Source organism: Lepidochelys kempii, chromosome 4, assembly GCF_965140265.1.
Source record: "Lepidochelys kempii isolate rLepKem1 chromosome 4, rLepKem1.hap2, whole genome shotgun sequence".
Taxonomy (NCBI): Eukaryota; Metazoa; Chordata; order Testudines; family Cheloniidae; genus Lepidochelys; species Lepidochelys kempii.
The window spans coordinates 43,319,193-43,342,310 of NC_133259.1; the positions used below are offsets into that span (position 1 = coordinate 43,319,193).

Consider the following 23,118-nt stretch of genomic DNA (forward strand, 5'->3'; position numbering starts at 1 on the left):
CCGTGTCTGCACTCCTCTGTTCTTTCCTCTCATGTTAGCACCATTATCGTAGCCCTGACCACTCATGTCAGCTATCGCAATTCCTGAATCTTCCAGCTTTTTAAGAAGCACATTTGTCATACTAGCTCCTGTAGTATCATCAGTGTCAATAAATTCTAGAAAATGCTCTCTGACCATCACCATTGCAGGGACATTTTCACTAGATTCTGTTGTTACAAAACACACCATTAAAGTCATTTGTTCCATATGGCTGATGTCAGGTGTGCAGTCCAGAATAATTGAGTAATATCTTGCTGACTTGAGATCTGCCACAATCTTCTGTTTGACTTTTGTTGACAGTAACTGTATGATCTTATTTTGAATTATTTTTCCAAGGTAGTGGTGTGTGTGTACATTTCTTGGGTGTCAGAGTAGCAGCTGTGTTAGTCTGTATCCGCAAAAAGAAAAGGAGGACTTGTGGCACCTTAGAGACTAACAAATTTATTTGAGCATAAGCTTTCTTGAGCTACAGCTCACTTCATCAGATGTAATGACTTGTCTTTAAGGTGCCACAAGTCCTCCATTTCTTGGGTGGTGACTCTTCTTAGATCTCCTGGAGTACAGCACCAAACTTAGCCATAAGCTCCACAATTTTAAGGAAGTTTCCATTGCTTGGCCCATACAGCTGATCTGAAGTGCTACACAGTGCTAGGTTTTGAGTAGCAAGCAGTCTCACAATGGCCATGAGGCTTTTCAGAACATTTTGCCAGTAAAGAGACACTGATGCAATCTTCTCTTGATGCTGATCATCTATGGTGGCCTTTAACCTTAGTCTCATCTCAAGCTCTTTCCACCTATGGAATGCTCTCTGTTTATTTGCTGCCTTCTCTTGGCATGCCAGATTTCTAGCCAGATTTTTTCAGTCCTTTGTTCGTGTAGAACCCAATGTGGTTGGAACATTAGACTGGAAGAGTTTGCAACAAAAACAGTATGCGGCATTCTGGGTTTTTGAGTACATAAGCCATGGCCTCTCCACTTTGTCACCATTGGGGATTTCACGCCAGTAATGTGTTGGATGGAAACTTCTATTTTGTCTTTGGGGAAGTTTTTCACTTGCTGTGGCCCATGCAGTACAAGGAAGTCCCTCAGGCTACTGCTCAAGTGGGTCCACAGTCTTGGATCATCTAGACTTAAGGAACCAAACTCAGCAGCAGCTGTTTCTTGCGCCTCCACCACACTCTTCTCTGATCTAAACTTTTCTTCAGGAAAGTACATGGTTACATCCATTTGAGATGGAGACTTGGATGCTGCAGTAGCTGCCAGGTTACCTGCACTCTGACTAATTGGAAGATCAGGCATCTCCTCACCACTCACATCCTCACTGGGCCCAGAAGGTTTACTGTGAACATTTGTGTCTGTGTATCTCAGGAGAGCTGCTTCCTGCTTAGATATAAAAGCTTCCTTTGCTTGCTTGCTTTTTCTGAATGCTGCCCCAGAGGGGCTTTTTCTTCTTTCACTCATGATTGCTGTTCTGTGCCAGCTATAGTGGCTCTCAACACTCAGTTGAAATGGACAAATAAGCAGGCTGGTAGCAGGGCCTAAGTGAGGAAGATATTGGCATCTTAAGGGCCTAACTGGCTCCTATGACTTCAGTTAGCTGCCTGTTCTCCTCAAGTGGGTTCAGGGAAGCAGCAGGAAGCTCCCTGAGAAGCTGCTGTTAATCAGTCCAGGCTCCTGGGGGTACTAGAGAGGTACATAAGAGGCTCCTCCTCCTCTCTCTCCCTGCAGCTCCGGCTGCTTTCTGTTATTCCCTCTCACCTTTTCTCCTGCCTGCCTGTTATGTCTCTTGTGCCCTCCTTCCTCAGCACAGCACTCCACCCTCTCTGTGCCTCTAGAGCAGCAAGAATACATATGCCCCAGCAGCAGACACAATTTTCTACACTCCGGGTCCTAGGGGTGCTAGAGAAGTACATACAGCCCACCTTATATTTCAGACCCTATACTAGTTAGTCAATTTCTGTTGTTTTTTGAGTGTTTCCTATGCAACTAAGGGGAGGGGATATTACCTTAAATAGGCAAATGTGGTTGTAAAACCACAAAAAAATTGGTAGGGGAGCTTTTGCAGGTCTTATATCCATCCGCTATTCTTAATTCATATTTTTTAAATGGACTAGATTTCAAAGTGACATTGTCTTTTAAGAAATGGTAATCATATTTACTAAATAAGTCCATGTTCATACCAGATTTAGTAACCTCTTCTCCCCCAATGATTATTATTTTCATTTACTGGATTAAGGTTCTCTATCCATTTGGTTGCTCTTATGCTTTCCGTATATCCATGGAGGATCACTCTGATAAATGTAGCTTTTCTCAACTATACCATGAGTGATCTATAAAGATAAGGCATTTTTGAAAAATGGGAACCACCTGTAGGACTGCTTGGAGTCTCTGAAAAGCTCACTTATTTATAGTGTATGCTTACATTTTTACAAATTGAATAGAATAAATATTTACTGCAAGAATGGAAGTTTTAAATACATGAACTGTTAGGCATCAAATGATAAAACACTTTGAGTACATGAAGCGTAAATATTGCTTTTAAAAGGCAGTTGAAAATTTTCCGCTTCAGGAAATTTAAACATCTCATGGGAAGTATGAAAGTCTTCCTTTCACTTCAAAATATTAAGGTGTTTACTTTCCCACTAAAATGTGGGCAGCTGGTTTGAACTTTCTCACTTGGCAGAGGATTAAACAATTACTGTTGTGGAGACAGTGGTCTAAAAATTTTGAATTCCCTAGTAAACAAATTTGTTTTGTTAAGCAATGCCAGTAATCTGGAACAAGTTTCTATATTTCCTCTAGTGCCTGTAATTCAGGGGTTCTCAAACTTTTGTACTGGTGACCCCTTTCACACAGCAAGCCTATGAGTGCGATCCCCCGCCCCTATAAATTAAAAACATGTATTTATATATTTAACACCATTATAAATGCTGGAGGCGAAGTGAGGTTTGGGGGGTGGAGGCTGACAGCTTGCGTCCCCCGCCCTCCATGCAATAACCTCGCAACCCCCTCAGAGGTCATAACCCCCAGTTTGAGAACCCCTGCTAAATGATAGTCTTAAACATCTAGTACTAAATTATTGCATAGCATGGCACTTCACTAATTCTATTCTGCCAACTATGTTCACACAAAAAAACATTTCTTGATAACATAACCTCTTAACATACAATGTTGGTGATGTCTGTCTGTACTATCGTAGTGTGGACACTGCATCCAGATTCAGGAACCCAAGATTTCTGTTGGCTGGTATGGATTCCCCTTGGTCGCTTTGGGCAAGCCATTTAACTCTGCCTCAATGTCCCCATCTTTAAAAGAGGGGTAATATCTACAATACCTGAGGGGCTGATGAGGACATCTTATGTAACTTTAAAACATTAAAAATGTGAAATAAAATAAATGTAATTACTTCTACCCCTAGAAACTGTTGGGTGGGTTTTAGGGAGCTGCTGAATACCCACAGGTTCCATTGACTTCAGGGGCAGCTGCAAGTGCTCAACACCTCTGGAAAATTAAGCTGTGATTGGCTAAAGTCCAATTCTGCATACCAGAGTCCAATAGTGCACAGCTGGTATAATCACTAAATCCCATAAAAGAAAAATCCATATGTGCATCGCATTAAATGGGTAGGTGAGATGAACCTTTGGAGTTAGAAGGGGACAAAACTAAGGGACCATATGTTGCAGCCTGAATGTGGGGGAGAGATTTTTTGTTCATTGGGAAGAAGTGATGCTCATGTCAAAGACTGAGCAGGCCAAAGACTTTCCTGTGGTGTAAATCAAAAGAAATACAGACTGGAGAGAGAATGGTAGAGACCATTATTTGAAAGGAAGGGTTTTCTATGGGATGTTATCCTAAGGAAACCCATGACATTTAGCTATTATAATAAAAAGGGATTTTATCAGTGCTGTTTGTAACACACTTCCTTTTTGGGGGGTATTAATTAGAGGGGATCGTGCTTCAAAATCTATCAACTGTTACTAAGAAAGTTTGAGGTCCCTGTCTTTATTCCATAGAACAATCTTTTATATAATCTTCAGTCCCTTTCTGTTTCCTTTTCAATTACTTTAAATAAACATCTAGCCAAAAATGATAAGCGTGCCACTGTCAAAGGGGAAGGGTTTCAATCAGATTCCAAGATCTTTAAACCACTGAACTGAAGGGTAGAAATATACCCCACCACTGTGGGAACATTTACAATCCTCTCCAAATTTATTCTACTTCCTACCAAAATTATTTCAGCCTTCTTTGGACTCATATGAACCCAGCATTATGGGAGAACTGCTATCTCTGTTAGCTAATGAGAGAACAAAGAGAGAGCAGAATCTAGGTTATGTGGAAATGAGAAGTAAAGTTGAATATCGTTAGTATCTTGAGGTGTTGCCTAGCTCAAAAATCTCACAATCTCCCTAGACAGTTTGCATGTGCACTTAATAGGAGGGTTGTGAAGCCTGAACCCTATTAGAATCATAGAATCTCAGGGTTGGAAGGGACCTCAGGATGTCATCTTGTCCAACCCCCTGCTCAAAGCAGGGCCAATCCCCAACTAAATCATCCCAGCCAGGGCTTTGTCAAGCCTGATCTTAAAAACCTCTAAAGAAGGAGATTCCACCACCTCCCTAAGTAACCCATTCCAGTGCTTCACCACCTTCCTAGTGAAAAAGTTTTTCCTAATATCCAACCTAAACCTCCCCCATTGCAACTTGAGACCATTACTCCTTGTTCTGTCATATGGTACCACTCAGAACAGTCTAGATCCATCCTCTTTGGAACCCCTTTTCAGGTAGTTGAAAGCAGCTATCAAATCCCTCCTCATTCTTCTCTTCTGCCGACAAAACAATCCCAGTTCCCTCAGCCTCTCCTCATAAGTTATGTGCTCCAGCCCCCTAATCATTTTTGTTGCCCTCTGCTGGACTCTTTCCAATTTTTCCACATCCTTCTGGTAGTGTAGGGCCCAAAACTGGACACAGTACTCCAGATGAGGCCACACCAATGCCGAATAGAGAGGAACAATCATGTCCCTCGATCTGCTGGCAATGCTCCTACTTATACAGCCCAAAATACTGTTAGCCTTTTTGGCAACAAGGGCACACTATTGACTCATATTCTCGTCCACTGTAACCCCTATGTCCTTTTCCACAGAAATTCTACCTAGCCACTCTGTCCCTAGTCTGTAGCTGTCAAGGTTCCTCCCCCACTCTGAACGCTAGGGTACAGATGTGGGGACCTGCATGAAAACCTCCTAAGCTTACTTTCACCAGCTTAGGTTAAAACTTCCCCAAGGTACAAAGTAATTTTATCCTTTGTCCCTGGATCTCCACTGCCACCACCAAACTCTAACTGGGTTTACTGGGAAACGTAGTTTGGACACATCTTTCCCCCCAAAATCCTCCCAACCCTTGCACCCCACTTCCTGGGGACGGTTTGGTAAAAATCCTCACCAATTTGCATAGGTGACCACAGACCCAAACCCTTGGATCTGAGAACAATGAAAAAGCATTCCGTTTTCTTACAGGAAGACTTTTAATAGAAGTAAAGAAATCACCTCTGTAAAATCAGGATGGTAGATACCTTACAGGGTAATTAGATTCAAAACATAGAGAATCCCTCTAGGCAAAACCTTAAGTTACAAAAAGGAGACACAGACAGGAATAGTCATTCTATTCAGCACAGTTCTTTTCTCAGCCATTTAAAGAAATCATAATCTAACACATACCTAGCTAGATTACTTACTAAAGTTCTAAGACTCCATTCCTGGTCTATCTCCGGCAAAAGCAGCATACCGACAGACACAGACCCTTCGTTTCTCTCCCTCCTCCCAGCTTTTGAAAGTATCTTGTCTCCTCATTGGTCATTTTGGTCAGGTGCCAGCGAGGTTACCTTTAGCTTCTTAACCCTTCACAGGTGAGAGGATTTTTCCTCTGGCCAGGAGGGGTTTTAAAGGTGTTTACCCTTCCCTTTATATTTATGACAGTAGCAGTGCATGGAATACTTCCGTCCTAAGTGCAGGACTCTGCACTTGTCCTTGTTGAACCTCATCAGATATCTTTTGGCCCAATCCTCTAATTTGTCTAGGTACCTCTGTATCTTATCTCTACCCTCCAGCGTATCTACTCCTCCCAGTTTAGTGTCATCTGCAAACTTGCTGAGGGTGCAATCCACGCCATCTTCCATATCATTAATGAAGATATTGAACAAAACCGGCCCCAGGACCGAAAACTGAGGAAGCTCCTGAGATGAAAATTTGCCCAGGTCCTCCAAGGTCCTCCCAAAAAATGAAGAATGCAGCTACTCTAGAGAATCACAGAGTTTGTTTACTGATAAAGAGCCTCAAAAGTAGAAGTTGTCACTGTTATTGACGTTGATTTACTCTATTCTTCTCAATAAATAAATAAAAGGGAAGATTAAAGACAGAACAAAAATTGAGAATGCTAATGAGAAGATTTGACCTGTTAAGCATCAGCTTATCTGCCTCAAATGTGCTCAGAAGAAAATGCTCAGTTTAAAACTGGAAGATTTGTAAACCAGTTCTTCTCTGTAAAGAAGATATAATTATCTCTTGCTAGGCAACTTAGTGTCTCAAAGACATTAACAATTCTGATCAATAATAGACATGCTCTCTCCATTGACTTTGGCTGGGCATTAGTTCATTTTGCAGGTGATAGGTGTGAACTTTTTTGAGGTAATCTTTATACATCATAGAGGTGCTATATAAGGCACAAGGAAATTTCTCTTGCTTTTCAATGTGATTATTAAGTGCAGAATTTAGGATTTTCAACTCACTCCCACAAGAAATAAGAATGGCCATGCAACTAATCACTTTGAAAATTAAATGAGAAACTAATTTTTTCATCTTAGTTTGCCTTCATTTTCTACAGACAGAAAGCATAGACAACCATGTAAATTATCAACTAATTGAGCTATTTTTCCTGTCTGTTGAAAGAAAGTGTTATCAGAACCATAGCCTGAAAAACTGAAACTGGAAATAAAGCACAAATTTTTTAAGGGAGGATAATTAGCCAGTGGAACAGCTTGTAGAGGATTCCCCATCACTTGACGGCTTTAAATAGAGAAGATAATTTTAAATCAAGCACATCTTCCCCAAAGAGATCTAGTTCAGCCACAAGTTACAGGGTTCAATGCTGGCATTACTTGATCCAGTTCAGTAGCCTCTATTATAGAAGTGGTCAGACAAGGGACTAAATCTGCAAAGAATTAGGTGTTGCAGTGCCTAACTTTTAGAGGTCATGCCACCCAGTGCAATCTACAGCCCCAAGATACATGCTTACACTCCCTATACAATGTATGTGGAGAGAAGGGCATCTAAGGATGGGATCCACAAAAGCCAGCAAGCTGAGTGGGGAGCTGCCTAAGGACTTGTATATACAAACACTTTGTTTGAGGCAAACCAGGGTGTAAATCCACTCCATGTTACCCTGTCCATACATTTATACACATTCCACAATGGAATGACTTCAACAGGAGAGTTTGAGAAAGCCCTGTGTCTGAATACCTCATAGCCCAGTGGTTAGGGCACTCTCCTGAGAGGTAGGAACTATGAGTTTAAATCCCACACCATATGAATTCTGCTGTTGTAAGCTAACAGGTCTTTAATCTAGCCCATTTTGAAATTGAGGTAGATTAAACCACACTAAGGAATTTTTAGTGTGCAGCAGCATGGTCCACACAGACACCTACAGTGCAGGGCAGTAAATTTACATTCTAGCTTGCCATGAACTAAGTGTTTGTATAAACAAGCCCTAAACTAGCCATTAGGAACTGCCCGGAAGGGAGGTGTGGCCTACAGCTTGCTCCTCAAAGGAAGTTAGGCACTTATCTCTGCTTGGTATTCTCAGTTGTGAACCCTCTTCTGGAGTTAGGTGCATAGGCAAGAAACAGAAGAGGAAGTGGGTGGCAGTACCACCCACCCATCTAATTTCTAGCCCCGAATGAGTGGTCTAATTTAATTATTTGTATACATTTATACACATTCCACAATGGAATGACTTCAACAGGAGAGCTTATGAAAGACGTGCTTCTGAATAGCCCAGTGGTTAGGGCACTCACCTGAAAGGTAGGAGACATGAGTTCAAATCCCCTCTCCATATGAGGCGGAGGGGAGAATTGAACCCAGGTATTCCACATCCTGGTGAGCGTTCTAACCAGTGCCCTAAAATGATAAGGTGTTATGGGGAATAACCACCACTTCCTCTGGCCATTTTGTGTGGGTTTGAGCATGCTCTGAGCACACATTCTGGATCACACCCCGCAGGCAAGATAGGAGAGGGAATGTCTGGATTGAGAATCCTCCTGGGGCTTATGTATGAGGCAAGCAGCCAACACTGAGATGGCAGTGTACATGGTTACTGATAGAAACTTAAGCACCCACAGACTTAGGCAGCAACTCCGTAGTGATTTTGAGGATCTCAATGGCACCTAAATATTGGACTCAGATGCCCAAGTTATTTTATAAATCTAGCTGTAGATCATTATACTTTTTTTGTCTGGTCTTAAAATATATGAATCTATTATTTTCTGTTTTTGAATACTTAGGGGGCACACTGATACCAAGGTAACATGGTGGTAACATAAATACTAAGATATAGGATCATAGAAATGTAAGGCAGAAAGGGACCTCAAGAAGCAAAAAAGTGCAGCTCCTTGTGCTGTGGCAGAACCAAGTAAACCTAGAACATCTATGATAGGTGTTTATTCAACCTGTTCTTAAAAACCTACAGTGATGGGGATTCCATGGCTTCCCTTGGAAACCTGTTCCAGAGTTTAACCACCTTTATAGTTAGATATTACGAAAAATGTTCTAACTTAAATATACCTTGCTTCAGATTGAGTCCTATTATTTCTTGTCCTACTTTCGGTGGACATAGAGAACAATTGATCACCATCCTCTTTATTACAGCCCTTAACACTCTTGAAGACTGCCATCAGGTCTTCTTTGCTCAAGACTAAACATGCCCAGTTTTTTTAATCTTTCCTCGTAGATCAGATTTTCTAAATCTTTACAATTTTCTAAAACACTCCAATTTGTCCACATATTTCCTAAACTGTGGCACCCAGAGTTGGACAAAGTACTCCCGCTGAGACCTCATCAATGGCAGGTAGAGCAAGACAATTACCTGCTGTATCTTACATACAACGCACCAGAATATTAGCCATTTTTGCAATTGCATCACACGGTTGACTCAGATTCAATTTGTGATCTACCATAACCCCCGGATCCTTTTCAGCAGTACTACCACCTAGCCAGTTATTTCCATTTTGTAGTTGTGCATTTGATTTTTCCTTCTATGTGAAATACTTTGCACTTTTCTTTATTGAGTTTCATCTTGTTGAATTCAGACCAGTTCTCCAATTCAAGGTTATTTTGAATTCTAATCATGTCCTTCAAAGTCCTTGCAACCCCTCCAAGATTGGTGTCATCTGCAAATTTTAATAAGCATAATCTTTATTCCAATATCCAAGTAATTCATAAAAATATGGAATAGTACCAGACCCATGACTGGCCATTCTGGGACCCCACTAGTGGATACACCCTCCCAGTTTGACAGTGAACTATTGATAACTACTCTTTCAGTATGGTCTTTCAGCCAGTTGTGCACCCACTTATAGTAACTTCATTTAGACTGCATTTCTCTAGTTTGCTTATGAGAATGTCGTGTGTCAAAAGTCTTAGTAAAATCAAGCTATATCATGTCTACTTCTTCCCCGCATCCACTAAGCCAGTGATCCTGTCAAAGAAGGAAATTTAATTTGATTTGCCATGATTTAGTCTTGACATATCCATGCCAGCTATTCCTTATAACCCTATTATCCTCTAGGTTAGCAGTTCCCAAACATTTCCCATACATGACCCCAGTTTTAGATATATTGCTTCCTGTGACCCCAGACAACCTTTGAAAAATGGATCCTCTATGCAGCATGACCTCACATGCACCATATGTGCAAGGTCATGCTGCATGGAGGATGCTATTTTGCTTTACAAAATGGCATCCTCCACACAGCATAACCTTGCACACATGCAGTGAATGTGAAGTCATGCTGTCTGGAGGATGTCATTTTGTAAAATAACATCCTTCGCACACATGGGATTTCTGCAACCCCATCTGCTAATGGAGAGACTGCCCTTGGGGTTGTGACCTACAGTTTGGGAACCACTGCTCTAGGTGCTTAAAAATTAATTGGTTGTTAATTTGTTCCAGTATCTTTCCAAGTATCAAAGTTAGGCTGACTGGTCTATAATTCCCTTGGTCCTCTTTGTTCCCCTTTTTAAAGATAGGCCCTTCTCCAGTCCTCTGGGATGTAACCCATCCTCCATGAGTTCTTGATGATAATTGTTAATAGTTCTGAGATTGCTTCAACTAGTTCCCTAAGTATTCTAGGATGAATTTCATCAGACCCTGCTGATTTGAATACATTTAACTTGTGTAAATATCCTTTAACTTGTTCTCCTCCATTTCAGCTTGAATTCCTTGCCGCTTGTTGTTAATAATAACTGTGTTGAGTATCTGGTCACCATTAACCTTTTTAGAGAAGTTCGAAGCAAAATAAGTATTAAACGTCTCAGCCTTTGTGATGTCATCAGTTATTAGCTCTCCTTCCATGCTTAGTAAAGGACCTATGCTTTCCTTCATCTTTTTCTTGCTCCTAATTTATTTGAAGAACCTCTTCTCATTGCATTTTATGTCCCATTCTAAGTTTAACTCATTTTGTTAGACTTTCTGATTTTTTTCTACATGCTTATGCTATTTTTTGGTGCTCCTTCATAACAAATAGTTCATGTTTCCACTTTTTTTAGAATTCCTTTTTGATTTTCAGGTAATTAAAAGCACTCCTGATGGAGCCATATGGGCCTCTTACTAGTCTTCCAATCTTTCCTTCACTTCAGGATAGTTTACAGTTTTGCCTTTAATATTGTCTCTTTGGAAACTGCCAGCTCTCCTGAAATTTTTTCCCTTAGATTTTCTTCCCATGGGACCTTACCTACCAGTTCTCTGGGTCTGTTAAAGTCTGCTTTTTTGAAGTCCATTATCCTTATTTTGCTGCTCTCTCTCTCCTTTCCTTTGAATGACAAAGTCTATCATTTCATGATCACTTTCACCCAACTTGCCTTCCACCTGCATATTTGCCACCAGTTTCTCCCTATTAGACACAATCAAGTCTAAAATAGCTGTCCCCCTTGATACTTCCTCCTCTTTCTGAAACCAAAAAATTGTACCCAATACATTCCAAGAACTTTCTCGAAATTTTGTTGTTTGCTGTATTGCTTTTCTAATATGTATCTGGGTAGTTAAAGTCCCCCATTACTACCAAGTCTTGTGTTTTGGATATTTCTGTTATTTGTTTTAGAAATGCCTCGTCCACCTCTTCTTCCTGATTTAGTGGTCTATAGTAGATACCTACCATGACATTAACCCTATTTTTACCCCTTTTATCTTTATCCAGGGACTCACATCTTCTTCTGGACCTCAGAACAAGTGTATATATTCTTGATGTATAATGCAACACCTCCTCCCTATTTACCCTGCCTGTCCCTCCTGAACAAGCTATATCCTCTGTACCAATATTCCGGTCATGCAACTTATCTCATGAATTCATAATTTAGCTTATGTACTAATATTTCCATTTCTTCCTGTTTATTCCCCATATTCCTTGCAGTTGCATATAGACATTGAGCAGATTCTTCCACTGATTTTCTTGCTGTTGCTTCTATGTCCCTATTGTAAATTTCCATGTCTTCCCCTCACCCCACCTAGCCCTCTGTTATTTGATGCTTACCTGTAGTCTTTTGTCACCTGTCCCCCTTTGAACCTAGTTTAAAGCCTTCCTCACTAGGTTGGCAAGTCAGTACCCAAAGATGCTCTTCCCCTTCTTAGTCAGGCAGGCCTTATCTCTTCCCAACAGTTCTTCTTCCTGGAACAGGATCTCATGGTTGAGGAAGCCAAAGCCCTCCTCTTGACACTATCAGCACAGCCATGCATTCATCTCCAGGAGTTGGATGTCCCTGCCTGGGCCCTTATCCTCAATGGGAGAATAGATGAGAGGAAAATTTACATAAGAATGGCCATACTGGGTCAGACCAAAGGTCCATCAAGCCCAGTGTCCTGTCCTCTGACAGGACACTGGCAGGTGCTCCAAAGGGAATGAACAGACAAGTTATCATCAAGTGATCCATGCCCTGTCACTCAATCCCAGCTTCTGGAAAACAGAGGCTAGGGACATCATTCCTGTGCATCCTGGCTAATAGCCATTGATGGAGCTATCTTCCAAGAATCTATCTAGCTCCCTTTTGAACCCTGTTGTAGTATTGGCCTTCACAACACCCTCTGGCAAAGAGTTCCAGAGGTTGACAGTGCACTGCGTGAAAAAATACTTTCTTATATTTGTTTTAAACCTGCTACCTTTTAATTTCATTTGGGGGCCCCTTGTTCTTGTATTATGAGAAGGAGTAAATAACACTTCCTTATTTACTTTCTCTATTCCACTCATAATTTGTGCCCTTGACGCTTGCTCCCAAACCTTTGTAGTCACTGCTGATTTGCTCAGGGCCATACCTGGCGATATCATTAGTGCCCATGTGGATGAGCAGCATGGAATAGTGGTCAGTAGGGACAAATGAGCCTCTGCAGACTATCTATAATGTCTTGGCTCCAGGCAGACAGCACACACTGGTCCAACTAATTTGGAAAAGTTGTCTAGTGTGAGGGTTTTTGTTATTTCCAGCTTCTTCCTTTTTAAAAAACAAAAACCTTTTTAGGAGCTGAACTTGTAATTCTAATTTATTTTCCATTTACAGAAAGAATCTTCTGAAAGGAGGATGTGGGGAGAGAGTGAAAAGATGTTGTAGCATATATACTAAAGGATAAAAAAAAGAGTCTTTACTAGGAACTTGAGGGTATATTTGGCTGTTCCAGGAGTGGGAATAGGCAAGTCACAAGTGGGAAGAAATAAAGCATGTGGTTAGGTAGGAGGAGTTAGTAGATTAGCGCATGATGGGGAGTGTAGTAAGAAATAAGTGAGGTAGGCAAGACAGCATTATGCAGGGCCTTGAAAAAAGAATGATGAGTTAAACCTTGAGGTGGAATGAGACTAAAAGCAAATGTGGGGACTGAAATGAGGTGGGCATAATATGACTGAAGCAGCAGCAAGAAACATACCTTTAGTTGCAGCATATTGAATAGATTGGAGAGTGGAGAGGCAGCAAACTGGACAGGAGGAGATTGCAGATAATGAGTGATTGGCTTCAGTTTTGGCAGTAGGTATACAGAAGTGAATTTTGAAGACCTTGTCAAAGCAGCCTCACAATTTGGCAAGAGTCTGGTCTAAGAAGAGGAAGGAGTCCAAGAGTCTGAGGTTGCAGGGTTGCATGACTAAGAGGATAGCAGAGAGGAGTAGTGTGCATTTGTTAGTGGAGAGGGAGCTGAAGATGAGCAGAGATGGTTCAGGAAAAAGTTCAGTTTTGGACATGTTTGATTTGAAGAAATTATGGGACATTCATGATGAGACATCAAAAGACATGCAATGATATAAGCCTGGATAAAGAGAAAGAGCTTTGAGTGTTGTCTATAAAAAGTGACATCAATATGCAGTAGTAAACCCTAGCTTAGTAGTAAAGGCTTAGAGGATCAGGCTATTAATCTTTGGCTTTTCTTAGGCTTGTGTAAATGATGTATTTAAGAGGAGCCTACTTATATTTAAGGAAAATCATCTGAGAGTACTGAATGATATTTTAAATTTGAAGAGAACATACTGTTGAATTTTGTATGGTGTTTGCATACACCCTGTATTTATTTGTTTTGTTTTTGTTTCCAGGAGATGCCCTTGTTGCTGTAAATGATGTTGATGTGAACACTGAGAATATAGAAAGGGTTTTGTCTTGCATTCCAGGCCCTATGCAGGTATAGTACTTTTGCAAGAAATGTATACTGTGTTTTTGATATATTTACCACTATCCATCAATATTAATTTTATTCTCCCTGATGATGACAGGGTCTTAACTCATCATTGGAACACATTAACTTTTAACCATTAATATCACAGAAATAAATATTACCTGTATGCAAAGAAGCAAGTTATAGTTGCTGTGAAAACTGCAACTCTGAACTCTATGATCTGTGTAAATAGAGGATAATATATGAAATGTGGTGGTGTCTTGATCATACTGGTTAGTTGAGATGGGGAAGATTGGGTGTCTGGTCTGTAGATGTTAGGTATGAGGCAAAATATCACTGTCTTGCTAACGATAATGGACAAGTAAACTATTGATCAGAAGTGGTGGGTGAATAATGGGGAGTTTGTTTGTTTGTAATCCACATTGGGCATATATATGATGAAGAGTGATGAAGAGGATTTTTTAATTATAGGCTGTTTTGGCAAGATGCTCTTTATTGTGGTAATGGGAATCATGTAACTATCTAGATAGATGACTTAAAATAATTTTTGTCAATCTAAATGATGGCCACAAAGTCACATCTGGGGAAAAACAACTTGCCTGTTAACCATAAGAGCATTTAGATGGAATGCTGTTGAGATCTCTGTGAAATCAAATTGAGATCTTGGACTCCCAGAAGGCACAAATGACAAATCCAACAACTTTTTGTTTAAAATATATATTAAAGTTATTGCCCCTGATTAAGATGTAGGATGTCATCCTTTCCCCCCCATACTTGCTCTTCTAGCTGAACAAGGATCCTGGAGTCAAGATAACAAGTTTATAGATTCTGGTACTGGGAAAACAGCAAGTAGACTTTTCGACCTCTGACCTCTGTGGGGTTTTTGTTTGTTTGTAGGCAGCCTCTATGCTGCCTACAACAGAGATCTATAGACATAACAGTTCAATTATATCTATCCCAATCTGGGTCTGTTTTCCTCTGGTAAGCAGAAAAAAGAGTTCATAACTAACAATCTGAAAGCATCTTCCTTTACTCAGTGAAGTTAAGGTTTGAGGAAAATAAAAATTACTATATCTGTAAATAGTTAGACAAGATTGAGGCAGTGAGAGCTCTGGAAAACCTCTCAGACTTTGCTGATATTCCTTTCCTGTACCAATGTTATTTATTATGTATATATCTGTTAAATTTCTGTAGTTTGCTTACATACTGTAATGTTACATATGTGGTCTATTATGGTTTATTTCTATTCCCTTATGGCACTCGGTTTTGCTGCTGGAAAATCTCTATACAAACATTTGATTCCATGTGCTCTGTATCTCTATTTTTAAATCAGTGGTTAAGTGAGTGGCTTCATATGGACTTGGGGCCAGTTTCTGGAGTGTGACAGACCAGCACAATCAGGAATGGTAAAAAGGTGGCTTAAAGTTCACATATGCATTTCCATGATCCCAATGCCATCCCCTTTGAATTGAATTAGAGTTTTCCGAGGATTACTTTAATTTATGTTTTCTGCAGATTCCCCCGAAGGGAATGAAATTACAACTAAGGATCAGAATGATTTAGGGGCACCCCAGCCATGCCCCCTTTCCCCTACTATACCAGCAACAGGGAGAGAAGGTGGCATAAGAGCCCTTACATCAGCTCTATGTCAGCAGGGATTACCTTTTGTACTGGGTAATCTTCCTTGGGCTTCTTATGCCAGTTTTAGGCCTGACTGTGTAGGTGGTGTGGTACAAAGCACAGAGAATCTGGCCTTATGTTTGAGGCTAAGGATATGTCTACACTGCAAAACAGACAAACAAAAAAACATGGCAGTGAGTCTCAGAGCCTAGTGCTACAGACTTGGGCTTGTGGGGCTCACACTGCAACATTAAAAATAGCCGTGTAGACTTCTGGCTCAGGCTGGAGCTCAGGCTCTGAAGCCCACTAGGGTTGCCAGGCATCCGTTTTTTGACTGGAGCGCCTGGTCGAAATGGGACCCTGGTGACTTCGCTCAGCGCTGCTGACTGAGGTGCTAAAAGTCTGGTTGGTGGCACTGCAGGGCTAAGGCAGACTCCTTACTTGCCCTGGCTCCACGCAGCTCCCAGAAGCAGCTGGCATATCTGGCTCCTAGACACAGGGGCGGCCACAGGGGCTCTGCACGCCCCTGGCCCGAGCACCAGCTCCGCAGCTCCCATTATTTGGGAACCGCAGCCAATGGGAGCTGTGAGGGTGGCACCTATGGGCGTGGGCAGCATGCAGATCCCCCTGGCCGCCCTTCCACCTGGGAGCCGGACATGGCGGCCGCTTCTGGGAGCCGCCTGAGGTATAAGTGTCCCCCAAAGCCCACATCCCTCACCCCATCCTACACCCCAACACCCTGCCCCATGTCGGAGCCCTCTCCCGCAAACTAACTCCCTCCCGGAGCCTGCACCCTGCACCTCTTCCACACCCCAAACCCCTCATCCGGCCCCACCTCAGAGCCCACACCCCCAGCCGGAGCCCGCACCCCGTCCCACACCCTGCCCCCTCCTGCACCTCAACCCCCTCATCCCCAGCCTCACCCCACAGCCCGCTCCCACAGCCGGAGCCGTGACCCACTCCCGCACCCCAACCCCCTGCCCCAGCTCAGAGCACCCTTCCGTACCCTGAACCCCTCATTTCTGGCCCACCCAGAGCCTGCACTCCCAGCCAAAGCTATCACCTCCTCCTGCACCCCAACCCCCTGCCCCATCCTGGCGAAAGTGAGTGAGGGTGGGGGAGAGCGAGTGACAGAGGGAGGGGGGAAGGAGTGCGAGGGAGGTGGGGCCTTGGAGAAGGGGCGGAGTAAGGTGGGGCCTCAGGGATGGGGAAGGGGATGGGGCAAGGGGATGGTGTTCAGTTTTGTGCGATTAGAAAGTTGGCCTACCCGCCTCCTTAGGCTTCAGAGCCCGAGCACCAGCCTGAGCTGGAACATCTTCATGGCTGTTTTTAACACTGTAGCACAAGCCCAAGTCTGTAGACCCAGTCTCTGACACTCACTGCTGTGGGGTTTTTGTTTGTTTTTCGCAAGGTAGATACCTTCAGAGGCTTTTATCCACAGCTAACAAAATTTTGCTGTGGTCTCGCAGTGGTGAAGTGCTATTGTCACAGTACAGTTTGCATTTCCCTTTTAATGTTGTGCACAGGATGCATTGATCTGTATTTATTTGTTTTTGTAAATCTTTCTAACAACAATATTGCAAGCCTTATTTTTTTCATTTTAAGGTTAATTTTTTAACATTAACATTAGTGTTTATATTCAAATTGTAAACTATAACTCTTGTCTGACACACTATAGCTAGTTAGGGTTTACAGCAGTGAATAGCACCCCAGTTACATGTGCACACCGTAATTCTCTAATGTGTGATGAACCCATGCATGCTGTTTTGACAAAGATAGCTTTCCCCAAAACAACAAGCAGTATGCATTACTTCTGAGACTGTTGAAATTGACCATGTTTCTAGGAGCCACTGAGCCGATACAAATGTATATACTATTAAAACAATTATTTTATCTTAGAAATTATTAATTTTCATGTTACCATGTTCCAGATAATTAAATATTTCAAGTTACTTTGTTAAATCTACCTCAAAAGGGACATTGTACATATTTATAATGTGAGATGAGAGATGGAAATTAAAAGCTAAACTTTTTTCTCATCACAGAATATGTCCCAGTGTGTGTACACTATTCTTAATGCTGATCAAATAGTTCAAGATTTAATCCAACTCCTACAGATAAACATTTCCTATAAAATAAACTTTTCTAGTGTATTGGGAACCTGACTGTTTTCTTCTAATGCTATATAAAAATAAGTAATAATAGTGAAGATATGTTTACCATTCAGAAGGTGAACAGCAACTAGAATTTTTGATTTCTAGGTCATTACACTCAGATGAACAACACTGCCATTTACAGCAAAGTTGGTGCTAGTGTTTGTGGGTTGTATATCTGCAGTTGCAGTAAGTCTAAGTGCTAGTGTGTCAGTTTAGGAAGGTTTCCAAGATATCTGACACCATGGAGCTTGACTAAACTAGTGAAGTTGTGGTCAAGTATTGGCAGAACTCCACTGTAGAAGAATCCTGTTGCATTCTGCTTTTGACCAAATAGGTAGTTGCTGTAGCTACTATTGTTTACTGAATGTGAAAAGCAGAAAATGTTGCTTAATTAACTGTATCCTTGTTCAATTAGAGCATATATATTGTTGCTCAAACATCCCATATATACTTTTTTATAGTAGTTAATGTTAATGCAGCCTTAACATTCCCATTTGTCGGTTAATCTGTCAAGCAGACAGTGATTGCTTGAAATGTATAACTGTTTCTCATGTTGGCTTTCCAAAACCTTTTATTAAAGTGCAATTATTCCCTAGTAACCGAACCAGCTTAAATCAAGCCAGAAGAGTGATTCCCTAAATAGACCGTTGGAGAATTTTAATATATAGTTCTGGTTTTTTGCAATTGAAAACATTCTGTTCATGCCACAGCAGAAACAGAAGTTTCGTTGCTTGCAAGCTTTAGTAAGAAAGAGTGCTTGTTCACAAACTGAGTAGTTAGAGTATTATCATTCACTAAGCATTGCAAAAGACATTGGATATAAGAAGTTTGCAGCTGCGTTAAGACAAACTGTAATGTTCTAAGTCAGTTATTTCCATAATAAGTTGCCACTGCTCTTTTGTGAGTATACATAACTTATACATACAAAAAATATACATAACTTTTTGCTATCTGCCTTTTCAGAAAAAAATTCTATAACTTCTCTTAGCCCCAGTGAATGTGAATATAGTTTATCTTGCCTGCAAGTAATACTTCTAGGATTGTGCTTATCTTACACAAATATCAATTTTTGGATAGATAACGCCCAGTTTAGCATATTTGTAAAATATACTCACCCAGCACCACAAAAGCCCACCCAGCACCACAAACAGTTGCTACATCAGACTGTATTTTTTCAAGGCAAGAACCACATCTACCTGTCTGCTTCCACAACACCTAGCACAATCATGCCCAGATTCTGAAGCGTTTGGGTACTATCACAATGCAAATAATAAAATAGGTAGAGAGATGCAGAAGTAAATAAAAAACTAAACAAAAATATCCTCATTTTAACAAACCCAGATTATCATTGAATATCTGAAGGTTTTATAGCAGTCTTTGAACATGATCTAGAGACTACAGAGTATCCCAGCCTCAGAAGGATTTGAGAGAATCCTGAATATTTACATTGTTAGTTCCATACAGGACCTACATTTTAACTTGCTGTAACCAAATCAGCTGCTACTTAATTTGACACAGATCACTGCTAGTGTTGACCCACTTCTGCTTAGCTTTGCTCATAAGAATATTGATGAGTCTGGACCCAAGGTTTCTTTTCTTTTACCACTGTTTAGAAAAGAAAACCAGACCCTATATTAGAACAGGCTTAAGTAAATACAGTGATTTACTTAATTGAGTTCAGCTTGGCTGACTATGTTTCTTCATGTCCCATGAAATTATTGCAAGACACACAGGCTCTACCATACCCTAGTCATAAGGGTAACAATAAGAAAAAAATCTCTTACTTTCTCCAGGATCTATTTTAACCAAATAATTTGAAAACATTCAGTTAAGTGAATGTAACTGACATTTCTGGAGTGTCTTTCAGCCAAAGATCCCAAAGCACTTGGCAAACTTTACAGAATATATATACAGACTTTGGGCTTCCTTCACCCTGATTTAAGTGGGAGAAGTGAGAAAAAATATTGTTGTTTTTTAAATGGGTGACCATTAAAATGACCTTTTTTTAAATGGATGATTCCCTGAGCACTGATGTTGTAGTCCCACATGTTCCAGCTCTGCTTTTGGACTACCCCTATCCTTACAACCCAGAGTTAGGAGCAGCTAAACTTCTAGTCTGCTCCCCATTCCCAGATGACAGGATGATAGGAAAGCTAATGATTGAAGGTAAAGGGGTAATTGTGGATGACAAAAGGTGGTTCAAGACATGGGAAGAAGGCCACTTCCAGCTTGTGTAGTGGAGGGCCAGTTTGAAGTTGTGCTTGTGGAGGTAGGGGTCCACCAGTCATTTCACCGGAGATTGTGTCATGGAGATTATGTCATGTATCACTGGCTGGAGATTATGTCATGTATCACTGAAAGGTAACCACTTCTCAGGTAAAGGTGGCAGCTTTCCTCCACTCAGGAGAGAGTGAAGAATATTTGAAATGACAGAGAAATCTTAAGTAGACAGAATGTCAGAATTTAGCCATGACCTGAGGCTTACAGCCATGTTCTCACAAAAGAATACAACACACCTGTTGTACACGAGCAGTGAATTTGTCCCTGTAACTGGTATATAGAATTGATGATGCAGAATTTTGGATGCATGGTACTACCTGCTGCTTAGAGTACTGTATATATGAATGATTTCAAAGTAAGTGATTATCACCATACGTAGATATTACATACAAATAAACTATGTGAAAAAAATATTATTTAGGTTGCAAAGTCAAGCGCTCAAAAGTTAGGAAAGGCCATAATGCAGGTTGCCTGTGCAACTTTAATGTGGTCCCCTTGTGCATTTTGATACAGGCTGTAATTGATCACATACCATTTTTCCACAGGACTCTTGCCTCATTCAGTGCACAGGATGAATGGTGCTCACTGAATGAGCTGGATGAATTCATATTTCTTAAGTCTTAGGAATTGTGAGTTCAGTGCTGGAGTAGAGTGGTGCTGGAGTGATTATGAATCCTTCTCTCCCTGCCCCCTTTGCTCCCATTAACCTGCTGTGTCTGGCTTGTGCTCCTATCCCCATTTCTGTATCTCACCCCTCTGCATTTGAGTTAGAGGTCTTCATCCTCCTCCTGCATGCTGCCTGGATACCAGCAGCAGGAGCATTGAGAGCACAAAAAAGATTTCAGAGTAGCAGCCATGTTAGTCTGTATCTGCAAAAAGAAAAGGAGTACTTGTGGCCCCTTAGAGACAAATAAATTTGTTAGTCTCTAAGGTGCCACAAGTACTCCTTTTCTTTTTTCCAAAAAAGATTGTCTCCCTCAGTTCCGCTGCCCAGCATCACAGCAGCCCCTGGCAGCTGGGTGGAGCAATTATAGGGAAAGTTCTACTCAGTGCCTGCATCCTTGGGGTGGTGCATGCTCAGTACAGATGGACTCTTTGGAGAATGTTGCCAGCGTCTAATAAACTTCTACTTTGTGCATACTGTGATTTTCAGAGTCTTATAACTTGGCCAAATTTGGATGGCTTTTCATGAGAAAAGCAAAAGGCATAGTCCCTGCTCCAACAGCATAGAAATTCTAGAGTTTCTCAATGAAATAGTTGTAAGAATTTTTAAAGTGGGCAAAACAACATATTTTTCCCTAACTGCATTCTTGGAAATCACTGAACCATTTTAGCTGAAACTTTCCAAAAATATTCAGTCAGAGGCAGACACCTGGCATGGTGTCTTCAGCCTGAACAGTTAAAGTTTGGCAAGTTATAAGCTACTGAAAACAGGGTTTTATGACAGGGAGGTGTCAGGTAACTTTAACTAGGTGACACTGCCATCTCTGCCCATAATAAAAGCCATCTTTCTGGATATTTGGCATTCTTGGTATTCAGCTTATCCTTTTCTTAATATGATTTTTTCATGATGGCTCTGTCTTCTTTAACCAGAAACTCTACTGGAGCTGGAAAAGGGAATGGCCAAGAGTGTCTTATAGGATTTTCCACTTTCCCATATGGAAGGATGGGAAGATCATGCACGACCACCAACTTTGTGGCATCATTTTGTCCTGTCCCCAGACTCCATGTTGTTTTTGTATTACTTGTAGCATCCAGGAGCCCCAGTCATGAATGAGGGCCCCATTGTGCTAGATGCTGAACAAAAAAATTGTCCATGCCGCAAAGAATGTACATTCTATGTATGATAAGAGATGAGAGGTAGACACAGACAAATGGGGGAGTCCAGAGAAACAATGAGAGCATGATAAACAGTGGTCACAGCACATCAGCTGCATCTCTGTTATCAAGTTTTTTGTAGACCTCACAGCAAAGGGGAGTTTTAAATGGGAGATTTGAAGGAGGACAATGAGGTGGTTTTGTGGATGTTTATGCGGAGCTCACATGTATGAGGGGCAGCACTGGAGAAATCACAGTGTTATTTGAAAATATAACAAATGGTTGCTGGAGGGTGGCATCGCTGGCAGAGTGGAGGGGGGAGTCAACATCTCAGTGTTTGAGAGAGGATAGGTAGGGTGGGAGTATCCGTTGGCTAGGAAAATGGCAGAACTGAAAGAGGAGAGAACATATATGTAGTGAAGGTTGTTAGCATGGGCACAGGTTTTCCACAAGATACACTTAGCAGGAGTGAAAGAAGCAGGTGTTAGGGGAGAGCCAGAGCTGTGGGTGACAGTGACAGAACAGAGGGCTAAAGAGACAAAGGTGAAGGATAGTTAAGTGTGGAGAGAATCAACAACCATATCAATGGGAGAAAGGGAAGAGACATAGAAAGCAGAAGAGAAGTCATCACCATTCCTGTACTAGAAGTAACTGAAGGGTCTGTGAGAGGGAGGGGGCAGATGGGTGATGGATCAGAGATGAAAGTAGTGCTTGATGAAGATTATTCAAGTGAATGTACATTTGGTGAGTGGGTGAGTTGAACCAAGGCTCAAGGTCAAATGAGGAAGTCAGGGTGAGAAGATGGGTCACTAAAGGGTGGGTGGGTCATCAAAATGGAACTTTGAAGCCACTGAAGATATCAGTGGGATATTGAGAGGAAGAGGGAGAGCCACGAGTTGAAATCAGAGAGAAGGGAAGAGTGATGGGGAGGAGCTGGATGGGTAGGAATTGACAGCAGCATGGAGGGGGAGAAGAAGAAGAGTTGGATGCAGTGCTGCCCAAAAGAGGAGAAAGGGGCAAGGGGAAAGAGGAAGAGGTTGGAAGTGGCAGGAATGGGAGAAGAGAAGCTCATCAGGTAGAAAGGGAGTAAGCTGGGATGGGGAGGTGGAGGGTCAGATGTAGAAATGGTTGCAGTACCTGATAGTCTTCTTTTCTGCTCTTTGTTGACAAGCATGAATATTGTATACTGTCCATATCGCTTGCTAGATTTTCTTTTGAATTTTTTTTTTCACACACACTACTTGCTTTTGTTCAGGCTTCTTAAGCTTAATTGCTATTGGGGAAGCATAAGCGTTTTTTCT

General features: G+C 41.4%; 1 protein-coding gene across 2 annotated transcripts in view; it reads left to right on the forward strand.

Annotated features, from left to right (window-relative positions):
- Positions 1–23,118, forward strand: part of INTU (inturned planar cell polarity protein) — a 100,131-nt gene that overhangs the window by 14,966 nt on the left and 62,047 nt on the right. For both annotated transcript variants that reach the window (XM_073341086.1, XM_073341087.1), the window contains exon 3: positions 13,864–13,949. In XM_073341086.1, the coding sequence (XP_073197187.1) occupies positions 13,864–13,949 (86 nt within the window). The remainder of the gene's footprint in view (positions 1–13,863; positions 13,950–23,118) is intronic.